At 56.4% G+C, this 12,873-nt stretch overlaps 2 protein-coding genes and 1 long non-coding RNA gene across 6 annotated transcripts; 1 reads left to right on the forward strand and 2 right to left on the reverse strand.

Moving 5' to 3' along the window:
- Positions 1–1,282: 1,282 nt before the first annotated feature.
- On the reverse strand, positions 1,283–3,120 carry LOC121011022 (uncharacterized). Its single transcript, XR_005781464.1, has 2 exons — positions 3,025–3,120; positions 1,283–1,605 (listed from the first exon to the last, which is right to left on the reverse strand). It is a non-coding gene; the product is annotated as an uncharacterized LOC121011022 (long non-coding RNA).
- GDF15 (growth differentiation factor 15) lies at positions 1,391–11,041 on the forward strand. Of its 3 annotated transcripts, XR_005781460.1 has the most exons (7): positions 1,391–1,699; positions 2,975–3,762; positions 3,895–3,966; positions 9,531–9,625; positions 9,957–10,070; positions 10,264–10,324; positions 10,993–11,041. XR_005781460.1 is itself a non-coding variant. In XM_040444952.1 (2 exons), exons 1-2 carry the CDS (start codon positions 1,417–1,419, stop codon positions 3,616–3,618), a joined length of 927 nt encoding a protein of 308 aa, XP_040300886.1. In that variant the 5' UTR covers positions 1,391–1,416; the 3' UTR covers positions 3,619–3,876. The 3 variants fall into 3 exon arrangements, 1 of the variants encoding a protein (XP_040300886.1); XR_005781461.1 differs by lacking the exon at positions 9,957–10,070; XM_040444952.1 differs by lacking the exons at positions 3,895–3,966; positions 9,531–9,625; positions 9,957–10,070; positions 10,264–10,324; positions 10,993–11,041 and having other exon boundaries at positions 2,975–3,876.
- Positions 7,399–12,029, reverse strand: LRRC25 (leucine rich repeat containing 25). Of its 2 annotated transcripts, none has more exons than XM_040444951.1 (3): positions 11,443–12,029; positions 10,082–10,916; positions 7,399–7,839 (listed from the first exon to the last, which is right to left on the reverse strand). In XM_040444951.1, exons 2-3 carry the CDS (start codon positions 10,867–10,869, stop codon positions 7,701–7,703), a joined length of 927 nt encoding a protein of 308 aa, XP_040300885.1. In that variant the 5' UTR covers positions 10,870–10,916; positions 11,443–12,029; the 3' UTR covers positions 7,399–7,700. The 2 variants fall into 2 exon arrangements, with proteins under 2 accessions (XP_040300885.1, XP_040300884.1); XM_040444950.1 differs by having other exon boundaries at positions 10,082–10,878; positions 11,443–12,027.
- Positions 12,030–12,873: the final 844 nt, after the last annotated feature.

A 12,873-nucleotide genomic window follows, 5' to 3' on the forward strand; every position in this document is an offset into this window, starting at 1 on the left:
GAAAGCAAATGGGTCTGAATGGAAAGAGGCTGGGTCCAACCTCCTGCCCAGCTGCAATCAGGCTGGAAGTGACGGTGGCAGGAGCAAGTTTAAGCGCCTCCTGCTGGCTGGGGACATCACCCGGGACACTTTGGGCCCCTTCCAAAGCCGGGCAGTAATCCCAAGGCACAGAAGCTGAGACAGACTCAGGGGAAACCCAGTCTCCCCAGTGGGTGCATGCTGGGCGTTGGGGGAAGCCTGGCCCTGCTCCCCCAGCAGGGACTTGCTTTGTGATCCCCAGCAAGCCCTTGTACCTTTGCTGCACACACTGTCACACTTCACACATCTCCGCGGTCGGCCTCACACAGCTGCCCATCTTCTCTGTGGCCAAGGAACAGGCACAGGGGCCAGTGCCTGGGGCCAGGGGTCCTCAGCAGTGGAGAAAGGTCTGAGGGGAAGGCCTGGGTCCTCCTGGGTTACCCCTTGCCCTCTACCATCTGGTGGCTGGACCTGATACCAGCCCTAAACCCCAGCACTCCAATTCCCTGCCCCCTCCACTCTGGGCCCAGCCAAGGGCCTGGGGCCCCAGAGTAGCTTCATCTCTGTCTAAGTCTTCCAAGGGCCTCCAGTCTGGGGCAGACAGAGCCAAGCACAGATACTCCCAGTGCTGTGAGGTCAGGTCTGCGCTGGAGGAAAGGATGGGGGTTGGGAGCATGCGGCTGAGCCTGGAAAGGTAATGGTAGGCAAGGCTTCCTGGAGGAGGAGCTTTTGGGGTAGGGTTTTGAAGCACGAGCAGGAGTTCCCCCTAAGGATCAGGGACTGCAAAAACACTCAGTCAATCACACAACCTCCTGTGGGTCTGGCCCTGTCGTTTATGCCCCATTTGAACTTCTCTCCAGTGAAAGTCTCAGTTCTTGTTTTCCGGATGAAGAAACAGAAGTGGGATGAAGGGGAATGACTTGCCTAAGGTTGTTCCTTCTGGCTCCTTCTGGCCCTTTCTCCTCTGCTTCCTTTGGTTTTCAACATCTGGAGCCTTTGACCCTAACCAGGAAGGGAGAGAGAAAATCCCATGAGGGAGAAGGCCTCCTCTTAAGCGCTTGCTATGGGAATTGAGCACATAGAAATAAGTCTTTTTCTGACAAAAGCATTCTTTTCACCAGTCCACCAAGCTGGAAGGAAGTCCCCATTTCATAGAGGATACTGAGGCTCAGAGAGGCTTCTGGGGGGGAGGGCGTCCCCCACTTCCCCAGGAGAACTCCCCAGAAGGGCCTCCCCCTTAAAAGCAGCCCAAGACTCAGCCATGTATGGTCCCTGGAGTGTTTACTCTGCACCCAGAGCGGAAGGGACCAGGCAGGCGGGGGCGGACAAAGTCCGGGGATTATAAAGGCCAGTCCAGCAGCGTCCGGTGTCTCAGTTCAGAGCTCAGCTAGCACAGGCATGCCTGGGCCTGGACCCACACCACCAATGCTGCTGATGCTGCTGATGCTGCTGATGCTCTGCTGGCTGCCTTCGGGAGGTGCCCTGTCTTTGGCCCAGGAGCACCTCCCGGCCTTTCCGGGACCCTCAGAAGCTCGCTCCGGTACGGATGTCTCCAGATTCGAGGAGTTTCGGAAACTCTACGAACACCTGCAGACCAGGTTGCGGTTGAACCAAAGCTGGGAAGATTCAAACCCTGACCGAGTCATCTCTGAAGCTCAAGTCCGGATACTCACTCCAAAGCGTGAGTGAAATCTAGGAGACCGGCGCCCCCTGTGCAGCTACCATCATCTAACCAGTGGTTCTGAGACACAGGGACCCAGACCTGCCACTGAGCCTCAGTTTCCTTATCTGTGAACCGGACAAGAACATCCCCCCTAGGGCTTCGGGGGGTGGGGCGGGGGAGGGGAGGTGGTGGCCGGGTTTATGCCAAGACTAGGCGGGGTGTGGCCAAAGTGAGATGTTAAAGATCGCAGATGGGGAAACTGAGGCCCAGCGAGTCTCTTGAAAACTCACAGAGCCTGGAATTTCCAGAAACAAAATCGGGCGCGGGGTGGGGGGTGGGCTCCCCGTCCTTGGGTTTAGGGGTGGGGGAGGGCACGCAATCTAGGAGAAGGGATTCAGGGGCAGGGACGAGAGGAGCGCAGCCCAGGGATAGGCCGAATCCGCCCGTACTGGTTCGCAGTCTGATGCAATCCCTTGACAAGCCACTGCTCGAGTCTCACGTAGCAGGTGCCTTGGGGGGGGGGGGGGTATTTTCTGCCCCCTCCACGGAGGCTCTAGGGGGTACAGAGGGCGGAAGGAGATCTGGGCTGCGCTAACTGGAAGGGGTTAGGGAAAGAGCGTCAAACCAGAAGGGGGCGCTATTATCCCACCCTAACCCTACGTGCGCTGTGAGACTCCGGGTATGCCTCTTGCTCTCTGTGAGCCTGGTGACTGAGTCCAGGGCCCTCAAACCCCAGTCTGCTCCCTATCCCCAACACCTGTACCAGCCTGGGGACCTGAGGATCCTGGGGAGCCAGGCACCCTTCATTTCTCAGACATGGAAACCAAGATCCAGAGAGTTGAAAACACAGCAGCTGGTTGTTGTAGTCCCAGCCCCAGGCACCTAGTAGCCCTTCAATAAAACGTTTTTGACTTCCAGAGGAGGCAGAGCCACTGTTTGGCTCTTAGTGCCTCTCAAAATCAGATCCACATGAATTCCTGCCAGTACTTACCAAGCACCCACTGTGTACCAGGCATGGTGGTGACCGGGGAGACTGAAACTCCTACTAAGATTCTAGTAGGGGAGATGAAATGATACACAATGAAAGAAAATAGGGCAGTGCCTGTCAGGCAGGCTGGAGGAACATGTAGCCTGCCATGCTGAGATTCAGGGGACTAGTGTGCCGGGAAGGGGAAGCAGCTAGTGCAAAGGCCCTGAGGTAGGATCCAGGTTGGTGTGGGGGTTGGAAATGGGCACTTGCGCCTGGTGCACATAGGCCCGTCACTGACTGACTGGCTCTCTTCTCTCCCTCAGTGCGACTTGCGCTGGGCGGCCACCTGCACCTGCGCATCGCCCGGGCTGACCTGACGAAGGGGCTCCCCGCATCCTTCCGCCTGCATCGCGCGCTGCTCAGGCTGTCCCCGACGGAGCTGAGCTCGTGGGACGTGACGCGGCCGCTGCGGCGTCAGCTCAGCCTTGGAGGTTCCGGGGCGCCCACCCTCCACCTGCGACTGTTGCCCCAGAGGGACCGCTTGCCGGCGGCCTTGCCTTCTGCACGTCCCCAGCTTGAGCTGCACTGGCGGCCACGCGCGGCCAGAGGGCGCCGCAACGCGCATGCGCGCTCCAAGGACAACTGCCCCCTGGGGGCGGGGCGCTGCTGCCGCCTGCGAAGCTTGCGCGCGTCGCTCGAGGACTTGGGATGGGCCAACTGGGTGGTGGCGCCTCGCGAGCTGGACGTGCGCATGTGTATCGGCGCGTGCCCAAGCCAGTTCCGGTCGGCCAACACGCACGCGCAGATGCAGGCGCGCCTGCACGGCCTCAACCCCGACGCGACGCCGGCGCCGTGCTGCGTGCCCGCCCGCTACGAGCCGGTGGTGCTCATGCACCAAGACAGCGACGGTCGGGTGTCGCTTACGCCCTTCGACGACCTCGTGGCCAAGGACTGCCACTGCCTATGAGCGGTCCTAGTCTTTCGCTTACGGCTCGTGCGCAGTGGAAGTGACCTCAGAGGTCCTTGCCTGTCGAAGGGGCTTGTGGGTCCTGAGATACCCGATTTCCCACCACTGCTATCTGCCCCGTCCGGCGGAGACCGCTGTATTTATGTTTGTATTTATTATTAACTTATTGGGGTGATCTGCCTGGGGACTGGAGGGGCTGGTCTGACGGTGTGCATTTATTTAAAACCGTGGTAATAAAAATGAAGTTGTCTGACCCGAGCCCCGATGGTTGTCCAGGATGGAGCTGGTGACCCTGGGAAGAACCTTCCGCTCCCTGAGCTCAGTTCTCACAGGGGACCTGGTATTAGGGTGAGTGGAACTGCTCAGGGAACGGGTGGTGGGGCGTTCTGGGATGCCAAGCAATTGGATGGTGCTCATGACGCCAGTGCCCCTCAAAGACACCCTTCTCTCTGTCTCTGTGCTTCTCTGTCTCTCGTTCCTCTGTTTCTGAGACCCTTGTGGGTGTCCCTCTCCCTCCATATCTCACCTCTCAGTATTCCTGCTTCTGTGGTGATACGGTCCTCTCTCTATCACTGTCCTGCTGGCTCTGCTTGCATTGGAGTCCCCTTTCCAAACACAGGCAGCCATCCGTCTGCAATCAGGCATATTGTGTGTGATGTCGCCCCTGACCTCGAAGAGTCCCATCACTTCTCTTTGTGGCGCATCACTCTATGTTAACGGTACCTCTAATCTTTCCGATAAAGAGAGCTCGGCCGGGGGCGGGGCGGGGCCCCCAGGGGGGGGTGGGGAGGACCGCACCCTGCATGGCAGAGGCGGCCGGGAGTCCCAGGCCTCTGCCTGCACTTGGTTTCCACCAGCCCACAAACAACAGCATGGCAGCCATCCCCTGCAGCGTCTTGCTCGTGGCCACCCTCGACTATCACTGGCACCGCCTGGGTTCCACTTCCAGTAACACCTCCTGCGGAAGGGCAGAGTATCCTGGGGAAGCCATCCCTCACCACCCCAGTTCCCCAAGACTAACCCGGGTCACTGATGGGCAAGCTGCTTTTTGGGGAAGTCCACTCTCCCATCCGCGGCCACAGTGTTGGAGTCCCCGGAACCCTCAGAATCTCTCCAGGCCTCCAGTGGCAGGATCACCTGTGACTTGGCTCTGGAAGCTATATGAGGAAGCAGCTTGGTGGCCAGCCCGACAAGGCTAAAGCCTGGCCCCAGTCCTGAGTGGGCACCACCAGGCACCAGCCTTCAGGAGGCGGTAGGCTCATCAGAGCCCATCCCTCCCCTCCCCGTAGACTAGGCAGGCTGCAGCAGGCAGACCAGTTGGTTTCTTTTCTATCAAAACAGCAAAACACTGGGGCGCCTGGGTGGCACAGTCGGTTAAGCGTCCGACTTCAGCCAGGTCACGATCTCGCGGTCCGTGAGTTCGAGCCCCGCGTCGGGCTCTGGGCTGCTGGCTCAGAGCCTGGAGCCTGTTTCCGATTCTGTGTCTCCCTCTCTCTCTGCCCCTCCCCCGTTCATGCTCTGTCTCTCTCTGTCCCAAAAAAATAAATAAACGTTAAAAAAAAAATTAAAAAAAAAAAAAAAACACAAAACAGCAAAACACTAAAAATAGGAAGTTGAGAGAATCCCACCCTCTACTATCCAAGCCACAGGCATGCCTTTCTGACGCTCTGTTATTGTGTGCCTTGCACCAAGTGGAAAATCTACTCCAAGCAGCTAGTTAAAAACAAAAAATGGGGAAATAAATGCATTGTGAGGAACATTTTCATGCACACTGCATCTCCAATCTTATGAGTCTTCCTACTTAGGATCTTGGAATCCCCAAGATGTGCCAAACCCAGGCCCGTCCCACACCCAACTGCCTGTCCATCCTGAGAATCTCTGATAGGAAATGTTACGGGGGCCTGGGGAAGAGAGTGCCTACTTCCAGCAGTGAGTGAGGTGTGTCCCCTGTGAATGCTGCCACCCAGAGGCAGACCTGAGTGACTGTAGGTGCCCCTGAATGTATTCAGTGAATGCCCACTTTGTGTCAGGCCTTGATTGGGCACTGAGGACACAGAAATACCAAGACAGGCAAAAAAGCATCCCATTTGAGCTCAGTCGAGGGAGGAAGATAGGTGAGTGCAAAGAAAAATAATGAGAAAGTAGTGGATGGTGGTAAGAATTGTGCTGAGAAGTCAATCCAGGCCATCTATTAATGAATGGAGTCAGAGGTGATTTAGATGGTCGGCGGAGGGGGTGGGGGGCCTCCCTGAGGAAATGATATATGAACTGAGACCTGGAAGAACAGGACCCGGGAGAGTCGGAGGATAAGCATTTGTGGCATAAGAGCAGGTGCAAAGGCCCTGGGGTGGAAACAAGCTCAGTGTTCAACAGCAAAACTGTTGAAGATGGGGCCAGAGAGGTGGGGGTGGGGGGCAGAAGCCACCAAATCTCATGGGTGATGGTGAGGGTGTGGGTCTAGTTGAAGAGCCATGAATTAGACATAGGAGCTGGGGAGGGCTGGGATCTGGTTCATGCCAGAGGCAAGAAAGATGACTGGGGACAGGAGTGGCCACTTGAACAGTGTCTAGGGTGGGCATGCAGGGAATTAAGGTAGTAAAGACCCTCATAGTTTCCCTCTCCCGCCCCAGATCATTCCCAAGTGTTGGGGAACCCACGGGAGCCTCAAAATTAATACCAAGGTCACCCAAAGCTAGCAGATGCCGTATTGAGCCTCTCCCCAAATAACAGCTGTTGCCTTTGCTGAACATTGTGTTGCCCATGGGCCTTTTTATCCCTCTAGGCTGCTGCTTGTCAGGCTGGTCCCCCTACCCAGTATGCGTGTCCTCTCCACTTCTCAAACACTTAACGCATTCTTCAAAACCCACTCCGGATTCCCTTCTTATATGCAGCCTTTTCTCAGCTCCTTTGTTCATCTCCCTCTGGAGCCCTTGACCCCATCCCTCCCTCCAGGCCAGGCTTGACCTCTCAGGACTGAGAGTGCCTGTGTCCAGCTGTCTCCCCTAGATTGGAGGGTTGGCAGGAGCCAGGCTGGAAGCAGCTGACAGGACACCCAGCTGAGGCATGAGAATTTGAACAAACTCTTAAAAGACACTGAGACTCGGTTCCTGACAAGAAACCAAGGAAGCCTTCTTAGAGGAAGTGGCATTGAGCCTGACCTTGAAGGGTGAGTTAAGATACCTCGGCATATTCAAGCTAAAACAGCTGCAGAGACACTAACTCTAATTGCCTTGTACAGATGGGGGAACTGAGGTCCTGTTAATGGCAGAGTCAGGACTTGGACCCGTGCCCCCTGACACCCAGAGACCAGAGTTCTGCATCTGTATTAAGATATTTAACAGTGCGACAAAGCGAAAGGGGATGGCATCCTGGGCGAAAGGAATGGCATGGGCAAATGACAACTTCAGGAGCAAGGTGGAGTTGGTGGTGAGGAGGCTTATACCAGAAGGACACAGGAATGGGACAGGACAGTGAGCTGGGCAGGGCAGGATCACGCAGGCCTCAACCCCCAGGCTGAGGTCCTGGGGGCCCTGGGGAATCCATGGAGGGTATGTGAGCAGGGGAGGAACACAGTACCATTCATAAGTTATAATGATCCCTCTGGGGCTGGTGTGGGCTGCCCTGGGGGCTAAGCCTGGGTATCAGGTACCCGGGAAGGCAGCCTAAGAGGGACAGAGAGGAGAGACCAAGGGTGGGGAACAATTCAGGAGTCTCAGAGATCTGGTTTGGGTAGCTTAAGGAAATCCCCACCTCAAGGAACCCACTCACCCTGAGCCAGCAGCCTTGTCAGCCCTGCAGTATTTATTGAGCACGTCTAGTACTCTCCCAGGAGGGTGACAATGGCATTCACAAATTGACCCTCCTGTCCCCATACCAGGGCCTCTCCTCTTCCCCTTCCAGCAGCTGCGGGAGGTGAGAAGCAGAGCGGGGGGCTGGAGAGGGAGATACAGAGCCTCCCTGGGGCTTTAGGGACGGTCCTTCTCTGTCCCCATTCCTCAGGTGGGAAAACGGAGGCCAGGGAAGAGCCAGAATGCTCCCAGTCAGCTGGAAGGCAGCAGGTGTGAGTTCAGGGCACCAAAGACTCAGTGCCCGGGGATCACATACTCCTCTTCGTCCAGTGGGGCTCGGTCCAATGACCGCAGATTGCAGTAGACAGGCTGGGAGGCACGGTCGAGGCCCTCATAATTCATGTAGAAGTCGCTATCCTCTGATGGGTGGGCCCTGTGGAGACAAACAGATGTGAGGGGAGGGAGGACTCAGGGTGCAGGCACGTCAGCTTTGAGAGGCGAAGAAAGTTCTGGGCAGCTGAGTTCCCCCCCCCCCCCCCCCGCCCAGTATTTACATGTGAAGAAACTGAGGCACAGGGCAGTGTTCTCCCAGCCTCTCAAGTTTCTCTGAGTAAAGGAGGTGGGGGGGCCAGAGATTCAGGGAAGATTCCGTGGATTTAGCATTGTAATGCTGTGGCACAAGGACCTCGAGCCCATGGTCAAATCGTCTTCCCCCTTAAAGTTGAGATCATTGCTCATTTTTTACATTAAATCTAGACTTCAGTTTCCTCTTGAAAAGTCAGAAGTTCCAGCTGCACCAGCCACACGGACACAAGTGGCTAAAGCCAAACCAGTGCCCCTTCAAATGGGAAATGTTTTCACTAGGTTTCCTGAAGCAACTGACTTTGTGGCCTCGGTACAGAAATAAATCTCGGAGTCCCAGATCCATAGAGGAGGAGGCAGTTTCTTGGCAATGTCTAGCTATGGTAGGCAAGACCCGCAGAGAAGAACTTTCCTGCCTCTGGAACATGCTTCTGGAACCCTACCCCAGGTTGGGGGGGGGGGCACCTCTTTTTTTTTTTTAACGTTTATTTATTTTTGAGAGAGGGAGAGAGAGTGTGTGTGCATGCACACAGGCGGGGGAAGGGCAGAGAGAGAGAGGGAGACATAGAATCCGAAGCAGGCTCCAGGCTCCCAGCTGTCAGCACAGAGCTCGATGCGGGACTCGAACTCATAAACCATGAGATCATGACCTGAGGCGAAGTCTGAAGCTCAACTAACTGAGCCACCCAGATGCCCCTGGGGGATACTTCCTTGTTACCTCTTGTAACAAAGGCTATTTGGGGCAAGTTGTGTCTATCAGTCATTCATGCTTTACAATGAATCACTCCAGGGGCGCCGGGGTGGCTCAGTCAGTTAAGCATCCAACTCTCAGTTTCGGCTCAGATCATGATCTCATGGTTTGTGGGTTCAAGCCCTGCACTGGACTCTGGGCTGTCAGGGTTGAGCCTGCTTGGCATTCTCTCTCTCCTCTCTTTCTCTCTCTCTCTCTGCCTCTACCCTGCTTGCTCTCTCTCTTTCAAAACAAATAAATAAGGTTAAAAAAAAAAAAGAATGACTCCCTCAAAATACATAAATGCTTATGTGGGAGAGACAGGACTCAGAGCCAGGATTTGTTTCCTGCCCCTGCTTTGGACACACTGTGTGACCTTGGGCAAGTCATCCCCCTGTCTCCCAGAGCCTCCGCCTGTACAACTAAAACGTAGGGTCGGAATGACACATCCAATATCATTTGGATCGCATCACAATGTTTTTGGCGGAGACTGGCCCTGAGCTTTTGCTGACAGTGAGGCAGAGGCGAGCATCAGAACATGAGCTGCCTAATGGAGTCTAGTGCCTTTCAGCTCCCCACCACAGACCACTTCTGCTTTTGAGCCAAATTTGCATCTGCTTTGCATGTTCTCTCATTTCTCACCAGCAGCTTCCCAGCAGCCTCCCCACTTTGTGGATTCCCTTGCCCAAACCCATCCATGATCCTGTTCCACTCCTGCTGGGGTTCTCCCAGCCCCCTCCAGCCTCCGCTCTGATGTCTTGCTTTTCGCAAAACCGATTCACGGAAGATTCTCTATTCTCATCCACCTCCAGGTCTTTGCCCCTGCTGGTGCTGCCGCCCGGAATTCCCTCATTCCCTCAGCCAACCTGGAAAAGTTGAACCCATCTAAGTCCAGCCAAATCTGAAGGTGACAGGGCTTTGTGGGGGGGGAGAGGGACACAGCTTTCTTAGCATCTCATGTGCCAAAGGCAGATGGGGAAAGAGGAGCTGTCCCCATTTTACAGAGACTGAAACAGAGGTTCAGAGACAGCCCTTGGGTCACACAGGAACTGAGCCCAGGCCACTGACTGCTACTGCAGAGCCCCTACTCTGCCTCAGCACGCGCTTCCCCTCTCCCCATCCTTGATAGCCAGAAACTGGGCTTGCAGGTCACGAAGGGGGAAACGTGTCCAGAAACAGGAACTCAATTCTTATCCCAACTCCATGAGGTGGGGGCTGTCATTATCCCCATTTTACAGATGACAAAACTGAGGCCCTGAGGTGAAACTACTTGCCCAAGATCACACAGCCTACAAGAGGCGGTGCGGGCATTTGAATCCCGGCCGTCTGCCTCCAGAGTGTTGCAGGCAGATGTGTCACTCACCCCTGTTCGGCCCACTGGTGCCTGGTAGCTGGCTGGCCCACGAACACATTCTCATAGTCGGGTGTGGAGGGTCTGGGCAGGACAGCCTCTGGGGGCTTAGGGCTGAGGCCTCGGCTACTATACCTCGGCTGCTTGCCCAAGCCAGACCTGGAACCATCCTGAGCAGCCCATGTTTTGTCCAGGTCGTGGCTGCTGACCATCCAGCGTCCCCGAAGTCTCCAGGCCAGCACTAGGCCAGCAATGGTGAGCCCAAGGAGCAGGCTACAACCAGCCACCAGTGCCCCAATGGTCATCACGGACAGGCCAGGGGGGCAGCCAACCTCCAGGAAGGTAGAGATATTGTGCCAGGCACCAGTAGCTGTGTCCAGGCACAACAGAGGCAGCTGGCCAGAGCAGTTGTCCTGTCTGACCTGGTGCCAGGATTCTAGGACACAGCTGCAGTCAGCCTTCAGGTCAAGTTTACAGCGCATGGCCAGTGCCCTGTCCACTCGGTCCAGCGGGTTGTTTGTCACATCTAGGACCTCCAGCTTTCCCAGGAGGGCAAAGAAGCGCAGTGGTAGCTCTTGAAGACCATTCCCAGACAGGTCAAGAAGGACCACGTTCCTGGCCTGCAGAGACTGGTTCCGGGGCAGGCTCAGGCCTCGGCCGCTGAAATTCAGGCATGTGGCTGTGAACTCTGTGGTCCAGTCCACGTCCGACGAGGACACGTTGCATGACAATCCTTGGCTGCCGGGATCCTGCAGCAGCAGCAGAGGCAACAACGGCATCCACACCAGGGCGCCCCCCATCCAAGCAACCTAGGCAGAGACACCAGAATCCAAGCCCCGACCTTAGCCTGTGGACACTTCACCCTCACTGCCTGTGTATTAATATTAATGTCAGTGTTAATATTAATGTTATTCTTATTTCAGAGTGACTCAGGCTCCTTCGGAAATGATTAAACGCAGCCTCTAGTGTGCCTCCCCTCTGGTCGGCTCTAGCCTCTGTCTGGCCCCAGTCGCCCCCTCTGGGAAGCGGGGCGTACGTAATTCCAGGGCCCAAAGGTCTTGGAAGGCGAGGAGGAGACCCGACCCAGTCATCCCCTCTCCTTCTCCCCGTGGAGCCCCTTCGGGTTAAGTTTCCCTTCCCCTCCCCTCCCCACCCCGAATATTTCGGGCGCCCTCATTGGCCAAGACGGGACCATATGCAAAATAGGCGGTTGCCCCGGAAACGGCCCGCCCCTGGCCCAACTAATTGTTTCTTCCGGAACTGCGAAGTGTTGGGAGTCTTGGGCTGACCTGGGGTGGGGCTGCTGAAGGGAGCCCCCTACAATTTGGTTTGAGGCCCCTTCTCGGACCCCAGTTCTAGCGCCTCCGTCCTACCTTTGTGGTCCCACCGCCACGCTTTTGCCTCGGCGGTGCTGGAAGGCTCTGGCGCGGGACGGCTGCGTGGTGGCTGACCTGCACGAGAGGGCCCAAGCGGTCAGCACCCTCAGCGGATTCACTCTGGTCCCGGGCGCTCCTCAGGATCCGCACCCAGAGACTCAGAGGAAGAGGAACTGGTGTCCGGGTGCAAGGCTGAGGGGAAGAATGAAGACACAGAGACACGCCCCCCCCCCCCCCCCCCTGCAAGACCTCAGGCCCAGGATTCTCACGGGAGGGGGAGGGGCGACCTGCTTCTCTCTTGCTGGAACCCAGTGACTACATGTCCCCCATTAACACCCCGAATGACTGCTATCTCATCAACTCGCTTCCTGGTCTCAACTCGGTTGCCGCCCAAGCCACGCATTCACATATTCATTCAACAATCACCCATGCTGGACTTCCAAAAGGCCTCGGCTATGGCCAGGTTCTGGTGGAGCAACCCAGTCTTTGGAGAGAACAGAGCTAGCCACAGACACACCCAGTCCAGTGGAGTCGGGTCAGGGTCAGAGGGAGGGACAGAGTCCGGTAAGGGTTCCTAGAGGAGGGAGCATTAGAATTGGGGCTTCAACACGTGAGTAGAGTTTTGCCAAGAATTCCTAAAACCTGCCTTTGACTCTCCCAGCTGCTAGCCTCCCCGACAGACTCAGAGCTCCTGCTCCTGTACAGTGATGCCTCCACCGTGGAGGGGGCTGCGAGGAGGACTCCCTGGGAGAGGAGACGTTGATTTCAGGACTTGGGGGTGAGTCACAGTAGCTGGCAGAAATAAATGCACAGCAGATTCCAGGCAGAAGTCACAACAGGCGTGGAGGCCCTGCAGCTTGAGAAAGCATGGTGGGCTGGGACTGTGCATTTAGGAGTGGAGTAGCTAGATGGACAGGCTAAGAGGAGGAAGTGGTGGTGTGGGCAGGCGGTGGGCAGTGCCGGCCTCAGAAGCCAGGCCGAGGAGTGGGGCGTTATTCCCAGGGCCGTGGGGAGCCAAGGAAGATGTGTGAGCAGTGGAGGAGTGCTGTGTCCAAAGATTCCTCCAGAGTGAGCGAGCCTGCTGTCTGGAGGTGGGGAACCTGGGCAGGAGACCAGCGTTCCAGAAGGAGACAGGTACCTGAGTCAGACCCAAAGCGTACTGACAAGAGTAGATGAAGGAGGGTGGGCTAGGAGGGGGTTTCCGCCTCCCTGGGGTCCTCGCGTCAGGCAGACCCAGTTCAACTCCCTTCCAGACCCTGACTCACTGTGCAATCTTAACCCCCCTGTGCCTCAGTTTCCACATCTGTAAAGTGGGATAAATTCTGAGAGCCTTCTTGACGGTGAGAAGCTGAACCCCACCCCCCCATGCTTCCTCCTCTCCTCAAACTCTGCCCCTTCCCCTCTTCAGACTCAGAGGGATGGCCAAAG

Source organism: Herpailurus yagouaroundi, unplaced genomic scaffold (assembly GCF_014898765.1).
Source record: "Herpailurus yagouaroundi ecotype Mexico unplaced genomic scaffold, PumYag 193, whole genome shotgun sequence".
Classification (NCBI taxonomy): domain Eukaryota; kingdom Metazoa; phylum Chordata; class Mammalia; order Carnivora; family Felidae; genus Herpailurus; species Herpailurus yagouaroundi.

Bases quoted from the DNA above. Each gene is read 5' to 3' on its own strand.
- GDF15 (XM_040444952.1), top strand. From the start codon at position 1,417: ATGCCTGGGCCTGGACCCACACCACCAATGCTGCTGATGCTGCTGATG. The intron at 1,700-2,974 runs GTGAGTGAAATC...TCTCTCCCTCAG, and splicing joins CCGGATACTCACTCCAAAGC to TGCGACTTGCGCTGGGCGGC.
- LRRC25 (XM_040444951.1), bottom strand. From the start codon at position 10,869: ATGGGGGGCGCCCTGGTGTGGATGCCGTTGTTGCCTCTGCTGCTGCTG. The intron at 7,840-10,081 runs GTGAGTGACACA...TTGTCTCCACAG, and splicing joins CACCAGTGGGCCGAACAGGG to GGCCCACCCATCAGAGGATA.